This window comes from Arvicanthis niloticus, chromosome 2 (genome assembly GCF_011762505.2).
Source record: "Arvicanthis niloticus isolate mArvNil1 chromosome 2, mArvNil1.pat.X, whole genome shotgun sequence".
Classification (NCBI taxonomy): domain Eukaryota; kingdom Metazoa; phylum Chordata; class Mammalia; order Rodentia; family Muridae; genus Arvicanthis; species Arvicanthis niloticus.
In genome coordinates, this window is record NC_047659.1 from 48,962,539 (window position 1) to 48,986,482 (window position 23,944).

Sequence of the window (23,944 nt, forward strand, 5' to 3'; positions counted from 1 at the left end):
CTGTGGGGTGTTCCCTGTAGACAGCAGGAGACTCTTTTTAGTTAAAAAAGAAAGAAAGAAAGAAAGAAAGAAAGAAAGAAAGAAAGAAAGAAAGAAAGAGAAAGAAAAATTTAAAAAAAAAAAACAAACTAGAACATGGGTAGAAGACAACTTCTTTCCACCACATGGTTTTCATGGATGAGTCTTGGTGGCAAACACCTTTTCATACTGGCCTCAATTTCTGTTTTCATTAAATGTGTGTGTGTGTGTGTGTGTGTGTGTGTGTGTGTGTGTGTGTGTGTGGTGTGTGTGCTCAGATGGGCCATTTGGGTGCCATTTTAGAGGTCAGAGTAGGAGAGCCAGTATCTTCCTTTACTGCTGTCTCTGCTATTGCTTTGAGACAGGAGCTCTCATTGAACCAGAAGCTCACTAGTTTGTCCAGTCCAGCTGGACAATTAAAGTGGGACCCTTAGACCCTGTGGAAAGGACTGAGATATACAAGAAAATAAAGAGGCACAGCAAGTCAAGAAGCCTGATCAAGCTGGCAAAGATTTTATTGTTCACACCGGTCATATACTCTGAAAACAGGATATGGGGAGGGGTAGGAAAGGAAAGGGGGCTTTGCAGGTGGAGGAAGCTAGAGCTGAAGCTGTGGGGTCTAAGTTATACCTGTTGTTCTCACTAAGCCTTGCCATTACCAAGGGTTCCAAGAAAGATCTATCTAGAAGGATGTTGGCTAAATCTAAAGATCAGGAGGAAGGGTTACTAAGGTGGGTTGCTATGAGGCTTTGTTTAAAGCTCTGAGAACTGAAAATACAGCAAGTGAATCATGGAAAGTAAACAGAAAGAAGAATAGAGATAGGAGAGCCAAGGGTGAGTGTTTGCCAAGAGAAGGCCTTTCCATGGCTTCCCACACTAGTTTGGCTAGACTGGCTGGTCACAAGCTCTCAGTATCTATCTGTCTCTGCCTCTCAATACTGGGGTTATAGGCACTCACAACCATGCATGCCTTTTTATGTGGATGGTGGGGATTCAAACTTAGACCCTCATGCTTGCACAGCAAGTGCTCTTAACTACTGAGCCACCTCCCCAGGCCTTGGTTTTTCTATGTGTAAAGACACAAACATTAGCAATAATACATACGATAATAATTTGTAGAGACCATAGTTTAAGTTTATAGTACATAACAGATGATAAATATTGGTGATTCCAAGGAAATATTGTTACTTAGGTAAATAAATTAGGCAGAATTTTGATAGCATAATATCATTGCCATTACTATTGTGCTCAGTATTCCCTGGCCCCATGGCTTCATTTGGGGACTTCTCCGGCCTTTGTTCCAAGAGCAAACCATTAGGGAACAAGAGTAAGTCTTACTTCTCCTTTTATGTACTCAGTCAACCCAACAGCCCCTGTGTTGAGAGTGAAGAATGTTCCAGAACCAAGGAGTAGAAAGGTTGTGTCTACATGCTGAAAATTTCTCACATGTACAGTTTTAACACACACCCTTGATACTCAGACCAATACTTCCAAAATTATATATACACACCTTTTTACTCTCCAGGTTTAATGAAGACCATTCTTTCCCAGTGTTTGATGGTGTGAATGGGTGAGTAAGCATATAAAAGCTTCCTGCTGTTCTTGGGTCTTTCCACGTGGCCTGTTTGCTGCTTTGTTCTGTGACTATCAGAAGGAATACCATCTTGACTTTTAACTTACTTAAGAAAGATGGTAAACAGGAAGGGGTGGGGGAGGAGCTCCTGGCTGAAGCCACTGACATCTATGATGTGTATTCCAGGTGTTCAGCAGGCTCCGTATGCTGAAAACTCAAGCTAAGGATATCCAGGCTTGGTTCCTTCAGGCTCCTCAAAGGTCAAATGTCTTTCCCTAGAGGGGTCGAGTTGTGGTGCTTTTGATTCCAAAACAGTGTAGCCCACTCAGTCAGCAAATGATCTTAGAGTGTTTCTGCTCATGCTGGGAGGTGAACACCTGGCTGTCTCCCATCTGTCAGCATCTTCATCACTGCCGGGAAACCAATAACTTAGAAAAGTTTTAAAGACATTCTCTTAGGCTTAGCTCTGCATCAGAAGCTAAAGAAAATGATAATTGAATGGCTGGCTTGGGTGTTATAAGGCTCAAAGCTATGACATTTTAAGAAAAGCAACAAAATGCTGTATAAAAATAGATATCAAAGTCCTGGCCAGGTCTGGGTGGTGGTGCACACTTCCCAGCACTTGGGAGGCAGGAGCAGGCAGATCTCTGTGAGCTTGAGGCCAGCCTGGTCTACACTGTGAGACCTCTTACAAGAAAATCAATAAGGAGAACCCAAACCATAAAAGCCTCCTTAATGAGTGGATTCCTCTTGTAGTATGTATGCGTGTATGTGGGGTCCATAAAGCCTGAGATTAACTAGCTTTAAGAAAAATGCACCTGGGCACTAACAGAAGCAAGGTTTTAAGACACAGGGATCTGTGTGGTAATGTTGATGGGTGAGATCTAATTACTCACCAGCAAGAGAACCACAGCCATATGTTAAATGTAAGTTCCTGGCTAGACACAGGGTAGAAGGTCTTCCAAGTATGGCAGAGCAAGACAGCAAGAATGACAGAAGAGACAGGGACACCGGTGACACGTTAAAAATCTAGGAAGCCTCTGGTTAGTTGGACTATTTAGAGGACTGGGAACCCTTAAGTTTACTTTTCAAATGAATCAAAACAACACCCTCCCCCCCCCCCCCCCAACACACACCAACGGCCTTCAAAAACCTTTTTAAAATAGTTTTGGCCTTTTTTTGTCTCCCAAATTTGCCGTAGGTTAAAAACTAAAGAGAAAAAAAATGATATAATTTATCAGTTGAAATGACAGAAACAAAGGAATCAAATACGTTACTTATTGGGTGGGGAGATGGGCACTGAAGTGTTTATTACTGTAGAGAGCCCCCTGCTGGCTGAGTGAAGTCACTCCTTACCTGATGGCCTCCGCCCTGGCACTGGGAGGTCACCTCATCAGCATGCTGGGTTGCTCTTTTGTTACCATGAAGCTGGCACACACCCAGTGTTCACTAGAATCTTACTGAATAGATAAATAAACGAACAATTTCAGTTTGAACAAATGAGGCCAGTTTTGAAATGAATTTTCAATTCTAACCATTCTGTAATTCAGTCTCACCACCCCTCTTGGTGTGGAGAGTTCTTCCCTCTCCATAGCCTGTGTATGCTGCGGGGCTAGCAGTATGACCTACAACCGACTGTTATTGAGCACCAAGTACGTGTTTTTGCCTGATATTAGTGTATGTATTGTTATAAGCACTGTACATTGGCTGAAGGGAGTGCAGAGTGCTTCAAGAACCCATCCATGGCCTTGAAAGGAAGTGCCTGAGTCAGTTTCCAAACTGGTGTGTGTGTGTGTGTGCGCGCGCGTGCATGTGTGTCTTGTGTTTGTCTATGGTGTGTGTATATGTGTTTGTGAATGTGCGTGTGTACATTTATGTATAGTGTGTGTATATGTGTGTATGTAGTGTGTGTGGAATGTGTGTATGTGTGTGCGTGTGCATTTGTATATGGTATCTGTATGCACGTGTGTGCGTGTGTATGGCATATGTGTGTGTACAGAGCATACTGACTCTGTGGACTCTTTATTGACTTTCCTTTGCAACAAATGTGAGACCCATGGAACAGGGACAGGGCAGAGGGCATTTTCACCACTGCACTGTGTGTCTGCATGTTTGTAGCATGCCATTTGATGGACATTAAACTGCCCTTTGAGAGATGACAATGACTGAACTGAATGACTTCTGAGAGGGGAGGACACATGGCCTAGTTTGCTGGGGCAGCCTCAATGGCTACCTGCTGTGCCATGGGAGCTTATCATCACTTTCCACTCTGAAGCATCCCCCACCCCCACCCCGCAGATGTGAGTTTTATGGCTGCCCTAACTAGAAGGTTCTTTTAGGCTCTTAATTTCTGTGAGTTCAGATTGAATGTAATTGACTGGTAACATGAGAGTGACAGAAGTGCCTACAAGACCTGGATGGCCCAGAGACAAACCTCAGGGCATGACTGTCAAGTTTCTAGTTGTTTATATTAAGGTGGGAAGATCTACCCTAGCTGGGGACAGCACCATTCCAAGGTCTGGGCTTCCCAGACTGAATAGGAAGGGGAAAGCAAGCTGAGAGCCAGTATCAGTTCTCTCTGCTTCCAGATTGCAGATGCAATGTGACCAGCCTGCAGCGTTTCCGGTGCCACGATGGACTGCAGGCATCCTCAAACCATGAGTCTAGAGCCTGCAGTGCTGATGGGGTTGTTTCCCTGCATACGTGCTTGCCTCCTGCTGCATTCAGCAAGGAGTAACCATTTGTTTCCTTGCTCTAGTAAGTCAGCAGAGTGCTTCATCTTGTCTAACACATGTTGATGCCATTAGATGATTCCTCACTGTGTACACAAAGCACAGGGTTAGAGAAATGACTTCGAACAAAGAGATGAGGCCAGGTCTTCTTATGTGCTCAACTGCTGTGTTGTGCTGTGCTGTGCTGTGCTGCGCAGAGGCGTGTGCATGTAAGGCATGTGTGCACAACAGACAGATGATTTAGGAAGCTCTCAGGGTTCCTAAGCTTCCAGAGGCTTTCCCAGATCTGTAGCTCCCTCTTCCACTGTTTTACTGACTAAGATGCAGTCTCAAAAAACAAAACAAAACAAAACAAAACAAACACCAAGGAGAGATCCTGAGTTGTGTCCTGAGGTGTGATTAATAATGAATACATACTTAAGAGGGTTTTTGTTGTTGATGTTGTTTTTGAGTTTGTCTTTACTACCACAGTAGAAAACAAGAGGCAGACAGTCACTTTTTTGTTTATATTTACCCAGACAAGAAAGCCACAAGTTGACAGACACTGTATCATTCTGCTTTTTATTTATTATCTGGCTAACTTACAAACATGCAGGTGTCTATGGTAGATTCTACCCTACCATTTAACTACCCTGATGACACAGATGTCTGTGTCTGTTTACACAGTGCAGTGGTATGAAAAAATTCCTCTATAGCCCCTGCCTATAATACAGGGAAAGTTAATTTCATACCAAAACTTTGAGAAGACTTCAATAACCACCCTGTTTCTGGTACTAAAATAACAAAGTTGATATTACAAGTTAAAATATAAAGGCCTAACAGTTTTTACAAATAGGCAACAAATCCACTAGACATAAAAAGTCCATTCTTTTCCAATCAAAAGTAAGGCACCATTGGGTTAAACATTTTCTCAGCTTTCAGTAAATAAAATGCATAGTGAAATAGACACAGAACACTGAATTTTAATACTGCAATATATTTCCATATAAAATGATTTGCAAATGTTAAAATACTGCATTGCATCTTAAATACACATAACTTGAAATATTATGGAAAAAAACCATACATGTACGCTTTGATTTCAGGGAAGAAAATAGTCGTGTGTGTGTGTGTGTGTGTGTGTGTGTGTGTGATCTGCCATAGGTTAAGGTAAACACAGAACTTCTCCAGAGTTTTAAATGCAATTGGGTCACTGACTTCCAAAGATAGGATGTATGTGTATTAATGAAACATTCTTTGCAAAGTGCATTCTAAACCTTCTTTATTATGAATGGCAACTTTGAGCTGTGACCCCATTCCTGACTTAGAAATGTACCTGAAAAACAGATTCACCAGGACTTCTCCAATTTTCACAATTCCTTAAAAAGTTGAGACCCACAATTTTTGAGTCCGACCTTTCTCTGCCATACATAGCAAAAGGAAGGACCAATTCTATTTTCAGTAAAGTGGGTCACTGAGCATCTATCAAAAAGATATTTATTCTGGGGACTATCAGATCAAAGAATTCACAATACATTTAAAAATGTTAGAAATGAAAATAGTTGTCAAGCTTGTTAAACCTTTTATTTCTTTGTTCTCACGGAAGACAGACAAATGGTAGAGGAGAAGGGAGGAAAATTACTCTCTAAAGAACTAGGTCCAGGGCTTTGGCAAGGAAAGTTATAAAAATACAATATATTCAAATCAATCACTTTATAATTTATTAGACGTTTCATCTATTAGAACTCCTAAGTTATGCTTTTATATAAATGAAACAATCATTCTATAAATAGGAATGTCTTTCCATTTTTCTTTGGATTGATTTTTTGTTGTTAGCATCTGCCAGCAACATGTGAGCAATACACTGGACCCAAAATACAAAGTTCAGGTAATACACAGATGTGGCCGTGTGCTTTAATAGACAATGGTAACATTAAACATGACTATATAAAACATCAAAGTGGAAATCTTTTTCCAACTCTACAACTAGATTTCAAAGTCTCAGTAAAATGTTGTAAACAAAATTATATATATATATGTATAAAAGGCAAGCCTGGCCCTTTTTGTGGTCAGTCCTTTAGCAGAACTTACTTGCACAGCTCCAAGACAATGATTCTCCCCAGAAATTTAAAACCAATGCTTTCCAGATTCCACTGGTAAGCTCCTTAATCTTCATGACCCCCGTTGGTTGTGTAGAGTTCTGCCCAACGTCAAAGCGGTGGTCCCTTTCTCCCGTAATTCTCATTTGATACTTTCTCTGACTTTCTTCTCCAATCTTGCCTTCCTAGCCTTTCCTGACCTGAGGAAGGAGTTTTCTCTGGGGTGGAGGATTGAAAAGCCACAGAAGGGCTGCAAGGCCAGTGACCAGCGAGTGTACAAGTCAGCTGGTTCTGAGCCAGCAAGTGCCCAGAAGTTTCCGTTTTCTTGCAGTGGCTTTATTCCATGCGACTGTAAACTGTACTAGATACATTTCTAAGATACTTTGAAAAAGACACCTGCACATACATATTAAGGAAAAAGGCAAAACAAGCTCTTACTGCCTGCCAAACATTGTATCAAGTTCTGACTTTGTCTTGGGACATCTCTTGAATTGCTAAAACTCAATTTGCCTTTTTAGGCACAAGCTTTCTGTACTAGCTCCTGTCTCCCAGACTGTCTGACAGTGTGGTGCTCTGGCACGTGTGGACACTTGAAATCTGGCCACGTGTTTGTTCTAAGTACAGAATGGTTACTGGAGTGTAAAGACTTAGTACCAAAAAAAAAAAAAATGTAAATATCTCATTAATAATACAAGTCGAAGTGATATTTCAGATGCACAGAGCTAAGTAAAATGGAATTCTTTTCATCTGTTTCCTTTTGCCTTTATAAAACATGGCTGTTGGTCATTTTAAGACTGGGAATGGGGCTCTCAGACAGCTCTGCCCTGGAGCCTACCTCAGACTGCCAAAGACTGGACATCCTGCAACCACAGGGCTTCATGTAAGGCTTGCTCAGCAACTTGCTTGGGCGGTCTGTGGTTCGTGGAAACAGACCAGAGGCCACGTGAGCAAGAAAGGCATAGAGAAAACCAGCTCTCAGGGAATTTAACAACTACAGCCTGTAGCAAAAAAGCAGTGAAAGTCTGACCTTGTGGGGCCGAAAGCTGGGATACAATTCTTCTCTGTCTACTTATGACAAAAGCTTATCGATCCGAGCAGCCGCCCCTGGCAGGCTGCAGCTGATACAAGCAATAGCTCAGGAATATATACAACATAAACAGCTAGGCGCTTCTTTCCCCACCCCCCACACGCAGGGAAGCCCTCCTCAGCTTCCGGTCCTCCTTCCTACTCTCTCTGAGGTGAGCAAAGCAAGAGGAAGGGCGTGCAGTTTTCAAACAGCAACAACAGAAGCAGCTTTGGAGCTTGGGTAGAGTGGAGCAGGCCGGCCGAGATCACCTGGGGATGGGAGGAAGGGGTGGGGCGCCCCTTTCTCTTCTGTTGGATCCACCTTGATGAAGAAAGCAGACAAAATATAATTTTGGTTAGAAGCTCATGTTTACTGTGGAAAGTCAGAGACGGCTGCAGAGGTGCTCACTGCTTTACCCAGAGCTTGAGGCAGGGAGTAGGGAAGCACCGAGTGATGTGAGTAGAAGATGATGGGTGCTGGCAACTGAGTGATAGGTACTGGCTACTGAGTACCTCCTCACAGTTCTGTAAGTCAGCCATCAGTCATGTAGTCTGACTGTCATCTGATACACAAGTAGCCAGCGAGATGAAAGGTAGCCCTGTACAGTGCTGCAATGAGGGGGCCATTCAAGGTGTACCCCATGCTGCTCAAGGCTGTCTGAGAGACTGAGGCAGCGAGAAGAGCAGAATAAAATGTGTTATCTGATAAAGCTTCATTTTCATAAAATGATTTTCTATTAAAAATTTTAGATTTGTTTTAAGTATATAGAAATATTGAAAGCAAATCTGTAAGTTGGGGTGGGGGTATGCAGTGAAGAATTACCAACTTAAAAACCATTTTAAATGCCTGTTCGCTTTCAGTGGCTGTGTCACTCAAGGAAGCTGTGATCGTGAGCAGACCATTGTCCTGGTCCTCAAGTCACTCATTGGAGTCATAAAAGAGGGGGAGAGGGAAGTGTTTTGCTATAACCTTGAAAATTTAGAGGGCAAGGGAAGGTGGCTCTGTTATTGACTTAAAAACCTAAGTGATACTTAAATTCTATTAAGAATGTTTATGATAAATGAGGGAAAGTATTTAAAGTTTAAGCAAACAGCTTCCTCAAGTGAATTCGTTCTAGTTCCTGCAACAGTATCCTGTTGATGCACATGCATATACACATTCACAAAACAGTCAGAGACGTCTGCTTCACGTGAAGGCTGTTTCATCCAGAACTCTAACCACCAACACAATAGTTTCCTTACAGTTATAACGTTGGGCACGCACTGCCTACAAACACAGTATTCTAAATAAATGAAACTTCTAGAATTGGAGTTTTCCTTCCAAGCAAGAATATTTTGTTTACTTCTGGCATTTGTTCTTGGAAAATTCCTTACAACGTTTCCTAAACTCTTTAAAGTCTGCAGCAGAAGTACAAAATGAAAATTCAACTTGCTTCATTTAACCCCAAAGTGCACATGATACATACTGCCGCTGTGGTCCTGTACTGTGACCCAAGGCACAGCTCTGTGTCCCTGGCTCTGCGTTTTTTTTTTTTTTTTTTTTTTTTTTTTTTTTTTTTGTTCTTCATGAAAGGCTTTTAAGTTCTTCATGAAAGCAGCCTTGACTTCAGCTGGTATTAAGCTGCTCAAAGGCTGGGCACCCACTGACCAAGTTACTCGAGAGCTGCGTGCTGAGAGGGACTCAGTAGGCCCTGAGCCCTGAGGTACTGTGCTAGAGAGCAGGGGCCTAGCTATGGGTGCTGTGACTACTGTCTGACTTGAGGGATTAATTCCGAGGCTTAGGTCTCCGAAAGCCTGAGTCCCGTCAGAGCCTGATGCTTATGGATGCCACTTTTCCATATTCCATGTTAATTTTTTCTTAGTCCTGTGCATATTTTGTTGTGAAATTCCAAATGTTTCTAGTCTACCATTTAGTTCACATTTCTTCTTCAGCAGGGAGAAGATGATGAAGGCAGCATGCATGTTAGCAAGCAACGGAGGAGACGATCCAAATGTGCAATGGCGGCAAGTTCTTTTCTGGAGACTTAATGGACTCCCGTGGAATAAAACCATGTGATAAAACAGGGGCGTGTTTACTAAAAAATGTTATGTAAAAACCTACCATCAAATATGGTCTACTGTCGTTACAACTGTGTAAAAAGTCAGAATTAGATGGAAAACAATAGGAAGAGGATCTGGTGGAATGAACGTATCTGTTCTGTGAGGATATACACACACATACACACACACACATATACACACACATACACACACACACATATATATACACACACACATATATATGGAGCTATTTTGAATATATATATATATATATATATATATATATACATATACATATGTATATATAAGTTAAGTACATATACATATATAAATCTATGGTTATAGTACATTTAAAAGATCAAGGCAGTATTTTGTTTTAATTTTACCACGTTTTGCCAGTCTCCAACTAGTAGGAATAGAAGACGGACTGACCTTTGCTCTCCCAGGAAGGTCAAAATGGAGGAGATGACCCAAAGAAGCAAAATAATATAACTTAGTACTGGTCCGCCCGACGTAATGTAAGATGGTAATGTTACCTTCAGAGCATGATTATTGCTCATTCCGGGCGTACCTGAGAGGCTACCAGAGTGCACAGAGCTCCAGATGGAGCTTCTTATTCCACTCCAGACAAGAGGCCTGGTGTCGTGTGCGTCATCTGGACCCAGGCTCCCACGGTATGAGCCTGCACACGCGCCTGCAGAGATACTTACTCCGGCTTTCATTTCTGGCCACTTTGCTGGGATACGTCTTGGTTGTTGGTACATATGGCTCTGGAGGTGGCAAGTCAGAAATCGGATGGAAGTAGAATCTGCTTTCCCACTCATCTGTGGGAGAAACAAACAGAACCTCAGCACAAGAAATCCGCTGGGAGGATGTGGGGAAGACAGACAGAGAGACAGACATGCGCAGAAACCAGTTCCGGATTTGTGGCTGGAAGTGCACAGAGGAGCCACAGTGAGACCAACGTGCCCGGCTGCCTCAATGATCCTGGCCTGCCGGACAAGCAAAACGACTTGGACTCAGGTCTTGCTGGGGGCTAAGATACAGAGTACTTTTCTTCCCAGCAGTGGGTCCATGAACAACTCTGTCATATAATTTTTTTTTTCATTTAATTTTATGTGTATGGGTATTTAGGCTGCATGTATGTCTTCACATCAAATGGTTTTGGAAATCAAACTCAAGTCCTCTGGAAGAACAGAGGTGAGTCTGACTAGGACCTTTCTGATAAATAGAATGCTAGTTCTGTGCAGTGTGCATAACAATGACGGAACAAGAAACATCACTTCAAATAAACAAACATCACTCGCCTTCGCAAGATGAGTCTTGGAAGCCATTTCGAACTGATGTGGATGGTGGGGGTGGGGGCGGTGCCCCAGCACCAGGCCTGTCAGGAGGAAGAGGAGGCCTAGGCCCACTTCTGGGACTGTCCATTCCACTCCTGGATGGCAACTGAGGGGTGGCAGGCAGGGCCCGAGGTGTGCTTCCATTTCTGTTTATCGGAGGTGGTGGTGGGAGGGGGCCTGGAGCAAAAGATAGGACATCTAGTGAAGCACTTCATTCAATCCACATTGCCCGCCATGGTCATCATCACTGCGCAAGGCAGAGTGCCTGCTGGATACACGCCCTTGAACTAGGGAAAAGGAGACATGGTGGAGCCTTTCTGGACACGGATAGAAACTGAAGGGGACATACACCCGTGTATGTAAAGTCAGTGCATATAATAGCAGCTAACTGGCTGTCTGGCTTCAAGTAACCACTGAGGCCTGGGGATCAAACAATGAAACTGGAAACAGGTAATAATCTATACTGACAACCATGTCATTGAAAAGCATTTTATCCTTTTAAAGACTTACTGAGCTAGTCATTGTGATACCTCAAAAGAAGTGTTTAAAAGTTAGTCTAGGGTTTTAGAAAAATTAAGTTTTTTAAATTAAAAAAAAATTATTTGAATGTATGTGTGTGCACATGCCACGGCACATATATGGAGTTCAGAGAGCAACTTTAGAAAGTTTATTTTTGCCTTCAACCTTCACCTGGATTCCAGGGGTCAAAGTCGGGTCATCAGGCTTGAGTCACAGGTATTCTTACTGGCTGAGCCCATCATTGTGTTGGCTCCAGTACTAAGTTTTTATGTGTACAGCTTTATGGCAAATCACACAAGCATATTTTTGTGATGCACTGGATCCTGCATCAAGGCACAAATGGCACTAGGAACCAAACACTGGTCACCTGGAGAACCGCAGCCGTCACTTCTTGCTTATTCCTCTGTGTGTGTGTGTGTGTGTCTGAGTGTGTGTGATGTATGTGTGTCTGTATATGTGGTGTATGTGTGCGTGTCTGAGTGTGTATATGTGTGGTGTGTGTGTCTGTGTATGTATGGTATGTGTGTGTTCTGAGTGTGTGGTGTGTATGCTTATGTGTGGTTGTGGTATGTGTGTGTGGTATGTATGTGGTGTGTGTGTGTAGGGGGTGTTGTGTGGGTGGAGAAGCACAGGGAGTGAGAAACCACTGATCTTACTCTCCCATTACAGACAGTAGGTGGTGGCTCCCGTGTGCTGTTGGCTATGGAGTTTGGGTCCCTGTCTACCAAGAGTAAGGTAATTGTCACCTCTGTCACAACAGTGCCTGGAGCAATAAATGAAAAAGCAAACTGAAATTAAACCAGCACTCCAGAGGCCGAGAGAAGTATATCTCTGTGCGTTTAAAGCTAGCTTGGTATACAAAATGAGTTCCAGACTAGCCAGGGCTACATAGTGAGGGCCTGTCTCAAAAATATTTAGATATAAAATAAAGATGTAATATATATTACCAACACATTTGAAACCATTTTCTAAAACAATGTAATATGTGAGGTACCAGTTTCTTCCTGACCCTGGGGCTCCTGCAGCTGGTCTCCTGCAGCTCCCTGAGCTGAGGGTACAGGCTTTTGGCTGGATATTTGTTCTACTGGAGAAGTGCTCTTAACCTCTGAACATGCCACCTCTCTGGCTTGCCTTAACTGGGTTTTTAAAAGATTTATCTTTAATGGGCAGAGGCGTGGACTCAAAGCCTGGCTTCGGGAGGCAGAATTAATTCTGGTTGTGATGTAACTGCTTTGTCCTTGGCATAACGGGCCAGGGGAACTTACTTCCAACTAAGACAGCCCAGCTTCCCACTGGGAGCAGGGCCGGGTGGAAGTTGAAAGTCCCTCCCTTTCACTCTCAAAGACTGACTTGGTTAGCCGGTCTGCTCTCCTCTTAGACACAAGCTATCTGGCCCCTTTCTTGAGATGTCTACGCCTCCACCATGACATTATACCATTGGTATGGAGCAGCATCCATGCCTTTACTTGGTTTTGTTTGAGACATTTGGGAGAGCAGAGTTTTAGGGACATGACATTCCCCCGTCTTGTCATACCTGATCTGCCTGGAGGATCCCTCACAGGAGGAGGGGGCCTCTCGTTGGGTGGGGGAGGGAGAGGCCCCGAGCGTCCAGGTGAAGGCAAGGGAGGTGCAGAGGACGTGAGGGACAGGTTCCGCTGTGGCAGCCTGGGGATCTCATCGCTGGAAGCCGGAGGCACAGGAGGGGGCCCTGGCCGGCTGGGCGGTGGCGGAGGAGGTGGTGCCTGTGAACCCGACCCAGGCCGCGGGGTGGAAGGCACTGGAGGTTTGTTGTTCTGTGAGGGGGGAGGGGGGACCGCTTCTCTGTGCATGGAAGGCCTGTTGCCCACGGGCGGAGGTGGTGGAGGAGGCTTGTCATCTAAGGCCCGGTTTGGAGTGGGGGGCAAAGGAGGCCTGGGGAACGAAGAGGAGGAGCTCGAGGGGTTCTGGCGCACAGAGCCTGCTCCAAAAGCAGCACCTCGGTTTCCGGGAAAGGGGGGCCTAGGGGCTCCCAGCCCTGCTGGGGATCCCCGGTTGTGCAGACTCGACGGAATGGGTCTTGGCGTATTTGGTACCGGAGGGGGAAGGCTATCTGGTTTTGAGCCCACATCAGGCCTCGGGGGAGGCATTCTGTTCCTGGGCGGTTCTGGGGGCCCACTCCTGTGGCCTGGTGAGGGTGCGGGAAACCTCCCCGGGCCACTTGGTGGCGAAAAGGGCTTGGCAGATGTGGCCCTTCCTCCTGGTGGCAAAATCGGCGGTCGGCTTCCTCCAGAATCTAAAGAACAAGCAAATGATTACCGGGTCGAAAAGTGAGGAGCCCCAAATAATCCAGAGGACTACGGCGGGTACTGGTCCTCTCCCACTGAGCACTGATTAACGGTAACTAGTAGCTTTATAAACTTAGATTATTTAATATGCTGGCGTGGGTCTCCTGGAGACATATAACTCTATTTATCAGGTACAGGCTTTACAGCCAGGCTTTCAAAAGGATGCACTATTGCATCACCTGCGATAGTTCTGGAGAAGTCGCTATTACTAGAGGACAGAACGGGACAACATGGAGAGCCTAGATAGACTTCTGCTAATGGCTGTCATGGACCTCCACTGCTGTCTATTCTCCCGCGCCCTGTACTGCCCAGATTTTGAAAAAAAAAAAAATTCAGTCAGCTATCTTAGGTGTGTGAGTGGAGTTACTCCAAAGAAAGCCTCTCTCTATGTGTGCGGGTTTATCTAGTCCCTTTGATTTAAAAAAAAAAAAACAAAAAAACAAAAAACTCAATAAATGTGTGTGTGGTAGGGTGGGGAGAATTTAGTGTGGAATTGTGACTCCATTAAAAATAATTAGGGAGGAAAAATTTGTATGAGTAAGAACTTCATTTGCAAAGAAGTAGGCAACCTTCCCCCACATGACTAGGTCAACCCTCAGTATTGGCAAGATGTAACAATTCTGTAACACTTTTGTTTGAACAACTGTAGTGGAAGTTGTTCAAACTAAACTATGGTTTAAGGAGGAACTAAGTGGGGAAGAGATGAGGGGAATCTCAACAGTCTCCCCAAATCTGAAACCCAAGTTAATTCTTTTAAAGATTCATTTATTTTCATTTTATGATTTTGGGTGTTTTGCAAGTCATGCAGCACATGTTTTACAGTGCCTTGGAAGGCCTGAAGAGGGCCTTGGATCCTAAGGGGTTGGAGTTACAGAGAACTTTCAGCTGCTATGAGAGTCCTGGGACTCAAGCCCAGGTCCTCTGAGAGAGCAGCCCCTGTGCTGCCTCTCCAGTTCCACAAGGTCATTCTTTAAAAAAAAAAAAAAAAAAAAAAAAAAGTTGCCAATGAAACATCTTCCACTTCAACCATGAATTAATATTTATTGGACACCCATTTTCTAGATGTTAGAAACAGCTGAAAAGCAAAATTAAAAAAAGTTCTCTCTGCCGTCTTTTCTGTTCTTATAGGAGACAAATGATAAGCAAGTAAAGAGATATTTTCTAATAGTTATTAGCACCAAAAGGAAGCTGATGAATCAGGAGTGCCCAGAGAAGCCAGGCCTGGTGGGGGGTGGGGCTGGGGGGTGGGGGAGACAGTGCCTCTGGGGAGAGGCCTTGGGAGCTGAGGCCTAACAAGAAGTAGCCAGCTCTAGGAAGCTGAGGCAGTGCACACTTCAGGGAGAGAGGGCCAGTGAGTGACATGGACAGAAAGAAGCTTCAGGCTCCAAACCAGAAGCCTGGGTGTCATAGCACAGGAAAGCCGAATCCACAGGAAAGGAAGTCCAAGTGGCCAGGCCAGTAAGAGCCTTGGAGGTAAGAAGGAGTTAAGGTGTATCCCCCACACAAGAAGCACTTGGACGGTTTTATTCAGTGGAGTCATTGTTAATGTCGACTTCAGCGCTGTAAACATGTCTTTTTCTTGAGTATAATCCTGCACTGCTAGTGTCCCAGCACTGACTTCAGCTTCTTCATTTTCTTTTTGTTTAATTTTTACATCTTTGTTAAAAGTATCGGGTGCATGCATCTGGCAGCTGCCTAGCATCCTTTTGTGTGCTTAAGGGAAATCATTTTATATTTGAACAAAAGACTGGCAAGATATAGGACCTATAGCCAGCCACCTGAGGACCAGTGACTTCACCATCGGATGAAGTGAGACTTTCATCCCAATGCAAGAGATCACCTTCAAGCTGAGTATAACGGGCCTACTTGAAACTTGTGTGAGCTCTGTGTTTGGGCATGGGTCCCATCCTCAGGGAATCTCATCATGATAGTGCAATATCCGAGATTGGAAATACAACCTTCAAGGATTTCAGATAAGGGCTGCTCTATCTGTACTCAGAACACTGGCTTCTAATACCAAATGTCTGCCATGCAAAACACCAGTTGCTATTTAGTGAGGTCTGGAGCTACATCTTCTAGGAAATGTTCCACGGTGTACCTGAAAAAGCCTTATGCGTGTTGCTGTATGCAGTTGTCTGACAAAGAAAGCTGCACCCTCTAGGTTATTGAGTAGAGTCTGGGGAGTCTGAGGGAGGCAGGTCTGAGCTCCCCCCAACCCCCTTCTCTTTTCCATTTCCATCCTTCCCGATCCAGTTCACCCTTTAGAAAAAGCATTGGTTACCCCAAGGATATTGTCCAAATATTACACAGCTCTACAGGACTGCCTGGTCCTGGCTGATAAAGGCGAGAAGGCCAACCCGATCTCTCATACAACAGGGTGACATCTTGAACAGTGTAACTGTTTTAAAGGGCAGAATCTGAGTGTCAAATTGCCTCTTGTCTAGAACATCAGAGAAAGAGTTCCGGTTACCATTATCCCTGTTGGCAGTGGACCTCAGCTTCGGCATTCCAGCCTGGAACAATCCTCCCAATCCTGGCGGACCACCCCCTCCAAAATTTCCACCACCGCCGCCGCCTCCTCCTCCTCCACCTCCGCTGCCTCCACCATAGCCACCACCGCCACTGGCACCGGCTCCCTTTGGTTCTGCAGACGGAAGAAAAGACACTTGAGAAAACGCGGGAGTATTTACCAGTCCTAACTCCAGGAAGCTGTCACAGAGCAATGAAACAGAACAGGCTGACCCTGGGCATTTAAAATGAAAGGGACATTTTCCTCTTACATTTTGTACTTATTACTGGCACCAAGAAATTTCATTTGATTTAGCCACTTTGCTGTATATTTTCAGTTAAAAATTACAAAAAAGGATGGCCTTTCATTTTCTAATAGGCATGCAGTTTCAAATAATAAATGTTCCCTCTTTCTAAGAACTGTACCCCTTCTTTCTGTTTTATATAAATAATTACTTTGATGGCTGAACCTCCTTAACAATGTGGATTACCAATGTTGCTATGGTAACAGTGTTCTGATTTTAATGAGACTGCTTCTGTTCTGAAGCTATATATTAACTATTAGGTTACCATAGTTTTTTTTTTGTTTTGTTTTTTTTTTTTTTTTAATATTTACTGAAAAGGAGGAGTCTTCTATTTTAGGCTTAAAGACTTATAATATGGAATCTTATCAAATACCTACTTAGCATTTACTTAGTTGATTATATAATTTTTATTATTTGATATTTAGAATAGATTTTAAATCTAGTACTAAGAATGGGATTATTTTTGGTCTTGGTCAATTATTCTTACTACTTTTTTGCTTGGTGTTTTCTTATTCACAAATAGTATATGTCATTTTCTTTTCTTTCTCTTTTTTAAAGATTTATTTATTTATTCTATTTATATGGGAACACTGTAGCTGTCTTCAGACACACCAGAAGAGGGCATCGGATCCCATTACAAATGTTATGAGCCACCATGTGGTTGCTGGGACTTGAACTTAGGACTTCTGTAAGAGCAGCCAGTGTTCTCAATCACTGAGCCATCTCTCCAGCCCATATGTCATTTTCTTAGTTCTGGAACTCCTTGCTGAGAGCTTGTTTGGGTGGTTGTCCTGCCCTTGGTAGAATGTTTAGGGTGTCTCTGACCCTGCCCACTAGAAGCTTCCCATCTCTACACGGGTAGAGATGGCTAAGAGCATCATCCAGGCTTAGCAGGTAGCTCAGTGGTAGAGCACTTGCCTGACATGCCCTTGGCTATGGCTTCCATCCCCACGACAAAATAAAAACAAGAAAGAAGAAACAAAAGAACATCAGAAGAACATCTGGAGACATTGCCACAGGTCCTCTGTGAAGCAGGGTTACCCCAGCTGGAAGTACTGGCCTGGAGACCCCTTGTGTGTGCACTTTCTGGGCTACACATTCTGGTATTAGGACAGTGGCAGTTTCATGACACTTACCAAAAAGTTTTCTGTGGCTTTCAGCTTGGGAAAGATTCGTACAGCATTTGAATTAGCTGTCTAGTGAAAACTGAAACACAGAACTTACCAATAAAAACCCTTTTAATGCGCAGTTTTTCAGAGAGAAACTAATCTTAGAAAGTCTCTGTCTTTTGTTGTTGTTTATGCAGGCTTCCTGAGTAAAGTTTAATAAATTCCAAGCACCATGAAGCACACCTGGAATCTCATCACTTACAAAAGGAATCGTCTGGAAGCCACCTCAGCATGGGGCTGCAGTATTTTATCCCCAACTGTAGAAAATCCTTTTCAAATCTCTTCATCAACTTTGGGAGATTGCATTTTACTCATTAATGTGTTTTTCTAACTTAGCCATTAGTTCTCCATTTTTCTTATGTGTACAGCTCTCTGCTGAAGACATAACTGGGTGATGAATTGGCAAGGACTGTTTTACCTAACAGGCTAAACCCAATTACAGCAACAATTTCAAGAGTGTTTGTGAAATTGCTTTAGTATAAAGTTTAAAATTTTACTAACTTTTAATTATTACTAATATAATACTGTCCTCATCATTCAAGTATTAGTCATGGCTGAGTAAGACAGAACAACACACACACACACACACACACACACACACACACACACTTGTGTTGTAAATTGAGAGGGTGCTGTATTATCTGCACATCCATCAGCGTTGTCTACCTGGAGCTCCACCCATTCTTCATACAGGGAAGTGCTATATGGTTTCAATGTAGCCCTTAAGGCTCATATGTGGGAAACTGGTCCTCAGTGTGTCCATGAGAGAGGGCGTGTAACCTTTAGGAAACAGGAACTGGTAGGAAATAATGAGGCCATTGAAGGAGTTGGCTACTACCCTCAGAAGGAGCTAATATGGTTTCACAGGACTCTAGTTATCTCTGAAAAGATTTATCATAAAACAGCAAGACTAGCTCCACCTCAATAGGGTTTTCTGCCTTGCTTTGTGGTCTGCCTTATGCCTTTACTTCTGCCATTGTTTTGACACCATTCCCATGAGGTCCTCACCAGAGCCAGGCCAATGCCAATGGCATACTCTTGGACCTCTCAACTATAATTTAAATAAATTTCTTTTCTTCATAAAGTACTTGGTATCAGGTGTTTTGTTATAGTAATAGAAAATGAACTAATAAAAAAAACTGAAATTGAGGCTAGCTGACTGGCTTTAGGTCATCTGGTATAACCACCAGGATGGGGTTAAAGTACTAAGCTATCATGCATAAGCACTTTGATATAGCACCCAGGGAGGCTTTGCCTGGCAACGAATACAAAACAGAATGAATTCTGTTATTTGCAAAGAGCCTGGACAGCAGTATATGTATCCAATTAAGTGCAGGGACAACCAAGCATACAGTGGATTATAACTTGCTTCTGTCAGATGCTCACTCCTCAGTATCACTGAGCTGCTGGAGAGGAAAGGCTAGTATTATTTCCCCACAATGGAAGATGGACCTTGAAGAATATGAGGAGTTTCCACTAGGGAGTCAGGAAGCCCAGACTGTCCAGTTTCCTTCAGAGCTGGCAAAGAACTCACACTCCTCCAGGGCTCTAGATTCTTATAGTAGAGATAGCAGGCACCCTCTGCCTGATACTTGGCAGCTTCTCTAGCCAATAGCAGAGACCACAATTCAGATGGTTGTTGGACCAAAGCTTCCCAGACAGAACCCAGACAGAAATACTGTGTGGTGTTCTGATCTAGAGACCAAACTGTTCATCACATACTGAAAACCCATAGTTCCTCTCTGAGTGCTGTACATTCTCATATGTACCCGGCGACAGAACCCTAGTCAAAGCCTTTGTTCTTCATTTCTCTTCCAACTCTGACCCCCCCACCCCTGTCACTTCTTTCCTCTCTACCTGTTAGCCCCTTTCCTGGTGATCCTCTACCTATCTCTACCCCTCCTGCATATTTATTCACCTGTCTGCAAAGCTGCATTTGGTGGCTGTCATGTCAGTCCATTCCCTGAGTCTAAATGAGAGCGGAGGGTATGATAAATCCTGGTGAGACCGAAAGGACGGTATCAAGACCTGGATCCAGTCAGGGACAGTTTTGCCAATGAGGAAGCTTACACTGTGCTTACTTGCTTGTTTATATAGACCCTGTGTCATTGCAGAAGGCATCTTGGACTCAGATGTTCAGATAAGCAAACTTGTGCTCTCATTTACCGTCTCCAAGCTCCTCGGAATCACGTCTTTCTCTAGAATTCCTCTTAGCAGACAAGAGAACATTGTACACACATTATCTCATTGGAAGCCCACAACAGACTGGTGTGGCCACTAAAGTGGTACCCATCTCCACTTTACAAATGAGGCCTGAAGTTGTGGCCTGATGGTTGTGCCCCAGGCCTGGACTCCTGATTCCAAGGCAAGGACACTTCCCATGTTTCATGCTGCCTCGTGGTCTCTGGTGCCAGGAGCAACGGGTTAATCTCCAGAAAGTACTCTGAATAATTCAGAGAATTGCTGCTGTGTGTTTCTTGGACAAAGAATTATTATGCTGGCTTCCTGCGGCATTAGACGGGGCTCAACCAAAGCCGTGGCTACAGTGACTAACTCAGCTCTGCCTTTTGATAGCTTTGCAGCTGTTGTCAGAGAGAGAGAGAGAGAGAGAGAGAGAGAGAGAGATCTGGTTGGAGGCATAGGTTGACCATTAAGCTATAAACCATTAGAACTATGGGAAAGAGTTTTTACTTACTGTCCAATATCGGGGCACTTCTGTCATTGGTGACTGTCTTCTTTAGCTTCTTCCCTTTGCTGATGTCAGAGAGAAGGGCGTTCCTCCCAGCCTGTTCTGTCTTATTCAAGGTGGGTTTCTCTGTGTTGGCCTGAAAGGCAATCACATGGACTCATCTGCCGCTCTTGGGGGTAAAACCATGCACGGAACACTCAGTCAGACAGGTGGCTTAGTTTTAAGATTCTAGGCCATAAACTCTATGGGGATTTTTGTATCATTCTCTTTAAGACCCAGATTCCTGGAAGCAGTTACAGCAACGAAACACAAAAATACTAAATCTGTGATAAAATCTGAATTTTCAGACCATAATCTGCCCATAAAAAGCCAGCATGTGAGGGCTAATATCCAATATATACAAAGAACTCAAGAAATTAGACTCCAAACAACCAAATAACCTTATTAAAAATGGGGTACAGAGCTAAACAAGGAATTCTCAACTGAGGAAACTCGAATGGCTGAGAAGCACCTTAAGAAATGCTCAACATCCTTAGTTATCAGGGAAATGCAAATCAAAACAACCCTGAGATTCCACCTCACACCAGTCAGAATGGCTAAGATCAAAAACTCAGGTGATAGTAGATGCTGGCGAGGATGTGGAGAAAGAGGAACACTCCTCCACTGTTGGTGGGATCGCAAGCTGGTACAACCACCCTGGAAATCAGTCTGGCGGTTCCTCAGAAAATTGGACATAGCATTACCTGAGGACCCAGCTATACCACTCCTGGGCATATACCCAGAAAATGCCCCAACAAATAACAAAGACATATGCTCCACTATGTTCATAGCAGCCTTATTTATAATAGCCAGAAGCTGGAAAGAACCCAGATGTCCTTCAACAGAGGAATGGCTACAAAAGTATGTGGTACATCTACACAATTGAGTATTATTCAGCTATTAAAAATAATGAATTTGAGAAATTCTTAGGTAAATGGATGGAACTAGAAAATATCATCCTGAGTGAGGTAACCCAATCACAAAAGAACACACATGGTATTTACTCACTGATAAGTGGATATTAGCCCAAAAGCTTGAAATAGCCAAGATTCAATTCAGTGACCACATGAAGCTCATGAAGAAGGAAGACCAAGTGTCGATGCCTTGGTCCTATTTAGAAGGAGTAACAAAATACTCAAGGGAGCAAATATGGAGACAAAGTGTGGGACAGAAGCTGAAGGAGGGGCCGTCTGGAGACCATTCCACCTGAGTCTCCATCCCATGTTCAATCACCAAAGGCAGACGCTGATGTGGATGTCAGGGAGTGCATGCTGACAAGAGCCTGATATAGCTGTCTCCTTAGAGGTCTGCCAGAGTCTGACATATTCAGAGGCAGATGCTCACAGCTAACCACTGATCTGATCAAGGGTTTCTCAATGGAGAAGTTAGAGAGAAGACTGAAGGAGCTGAAAGGGTTTGTGGCCCCATGAGGAGAGCAACAACAATACCAACCAAGCAGAGCTCCCAGGGTCTAAACCACCAGCCTGGGAGCACATAGGGAGAAACCCATGACTCCAGCTGTATATGTAGGGGAGGATGGCCTTGTCGGGCATAGGTGGGAGAGGAGATCCTTGGTCCCATGAAGACTGAACACCGAGTGTGTGTGGGGGAATTCAAGGGTGGGGAGGTGGGAGTGCAGGGAGGATGGGAATGGGATAGGAGGTTCCTGGGTGGTGGGGGGAATGGGGTAAGGGGATAAAATCTGAAATGTAAATATAATATCCAACAAAAAAAATTAAAAAAAAAAGAAGAAGAAGAAGAAGAAGAAGAAGAAGAAGAAGAAGAAGAAGAAGAAGAAGAAGAAGAAGAAGAAGAAGCCGGGCAGTGGTGGCGCATACCTTTAATCCCAGCACTTGGGAGGCAGAGGCAGGTGGATTTCTGAGTTCGAGGCCAGCCTGGTCTACAGAGTGAGTTCCAGGATAGCCAGACAGAGAAACCCTGTCTCGAAAAACAAAACAAAACAAAACAAAACAAAGAAAAAAAAGAAAGAAAGAAAAAAGAAAAGCCAGCGTGGGCTGGTCCTTTCACGTGACACTAAGTTGGAGGGACTCTGCAGCTGCTATTGGCCCTTGTCTGAGCTGTGTCCTGAAGAGCAGACAGCCTCTCCCATCATTGAGCACCCACATGCTGCAAGAAAATGCTGGACTCTGTCAAACCAGAGTGGGGTTTTCAACTCACTAAACCTTTAGAAAACAATTTCCTCCAAATACATAGACAAAAGTGCGTTTCTCTTTTAATTTGTCAGATTTATTATGGCATAATTTACATATATTGAATCCCTCCTGTCAGCTCACACTACTATTAGTTTTGACAAACATACAGTCAAAATAGGGAATAGAACATTTTTCCTTACCCCACAATTCCCTCATGTTCATTTAACCATACCATGTTTCTGATATTTAATTCCTTTGAAAGCTTAGCCCAGAGCAAACACACAGCTATTTAAAGATATTTGGGCTTTGCTTTTTTTTTTTTTTTTTTTTTTTTTTTTTTTTTATATATATATATATATAATCCAAAAGTTCCTGACTGTGAAACTGAGGTCCTAATCTTTCCAGGTTATTTTAGGAGTGTGGACACTCAAGTCTAACACGCAGACTTGAAGGTAAGCCCCTCTCCTGTGTGGATCCCGTCCAGGGTGAATGTGGCTGCCTCAAAGCCAAAGGTCCTTCTGGCTGGCATGAGAGTCTCCTTGGCTGGCCCAGACCTTCGGAAAGGGGCAAGATCCCAGGTAAGCCAGTTTTGGTTATGAGAAGGTAAGAAGCACATGGTTTGATGCCTCCCTCAGCCTTTTATTGCCAGAGGGAGAGGCAGAAGGGCGGCTTAGCTGCACTGAGATATCCTTCGGCTGTGATGGTAACAGTTAAGCACTGACTGCCTTGCTGGACTTCATTTTAATTTAGTTTTTATCGACCCTGTGCGTTACTTCTGCTTTACAGACACACGCACGCAAACCCAAAACAAAAACACTAATGAAAACCTGTAGTGTAGTGTAGTGTAGTGTAGTGTAGTAAGTTACATCATTTGGTCCAGTTGCAGCAGGAATTAAGGTTGGGAGGAGGAGCCGAGGTCTGAACACTGGCAGTCTGATACCAGGACCATCCCCTATCTGAGAGAAAGGTGAATGTGGGCTCCCAAATGTTCCTTCCCCCGCAGCCCTCAACAGCCCCTGGAAGCAGCCAGTAAGGAGCTTCCCTGATCTTCTTCCATACACTGTCTTCACATGGCTAGTGTGGTTTTGCTAGTGATTACTATACCTAAAACACAGTGGACAGACCCTTAAAAGCCACCTGGTCCTTTCACTTTAAGAATAAAGATTAACACACTGGACATCTTCAATTTGAGTCAACATCCTTCCACAGTGGCTTCCCCATTGCCTTGAGAATTTATTTTGTCACCTGACTTCCTTGTGCCAATCTCTCTCAAGTGGTAACCAGGACCCTTAACTGTATTGCTCAAATAGGTCAGTATGGCCTAGTGGCCACCAGTCCATCTCCCCCTTTCTCCTGGCCTTGCTTTAAGTTCTGTATTTATATCCCTGG

The 23,944-nt window shown here is 43.8% G+C and overlaps 1 protein-coding gene across 5 annotated transcripts in view; it reads right to left on the minus strand.

The window, feature by feature from the left end:
* Nucleotides 1-4,870: 4,870 nt before the first annotated feature.
* Wipf1 (WAS/WASL interacting protein family member 1) overlaps nucleotides 4,871-23,944 on the minus strand; it is a 107,921-nt gene continuing 88,847 nt past the window's right edge. For all 5 annotated transcript variants that reach the window (XM_034496241.2, XM_076928910.1, XM_076928907.1 and 2 more), the window contains 6 exons: nucleotides 20,370-20,499; nucleotides 16,163-16,336; nucleotides 12,903-13,640; nucleotides 10,814-11,026; nucleotides 10,217-10,330; nucleotides 4,871-7,788 (listed from right to left, as the gene is read on the minus strand). In XM_034496241.2, the coding sequence (XP_034352132.1) occupies nucleotides 7,733-7,788; nucleotides 10,217-10,330; nucleotides 10,814-11,026; nucleotides 12,903-13,640; nucleotides 16,163-16,336; nucleotides 20,370-20,499 (1,425 nt within the window). In that variant the 3' untranslated portion in view covers nucleotides 4,871-7,732. The remainder of the gene's footprint in view (nucleotides 7,789-10,216; nucleotides 10,331-10,813; nucleotides 11,027-12,902; nucleotides 13,641-16,162; nucleotides 16,337-20,369; nucleotides 20,500-23,944) is intronic.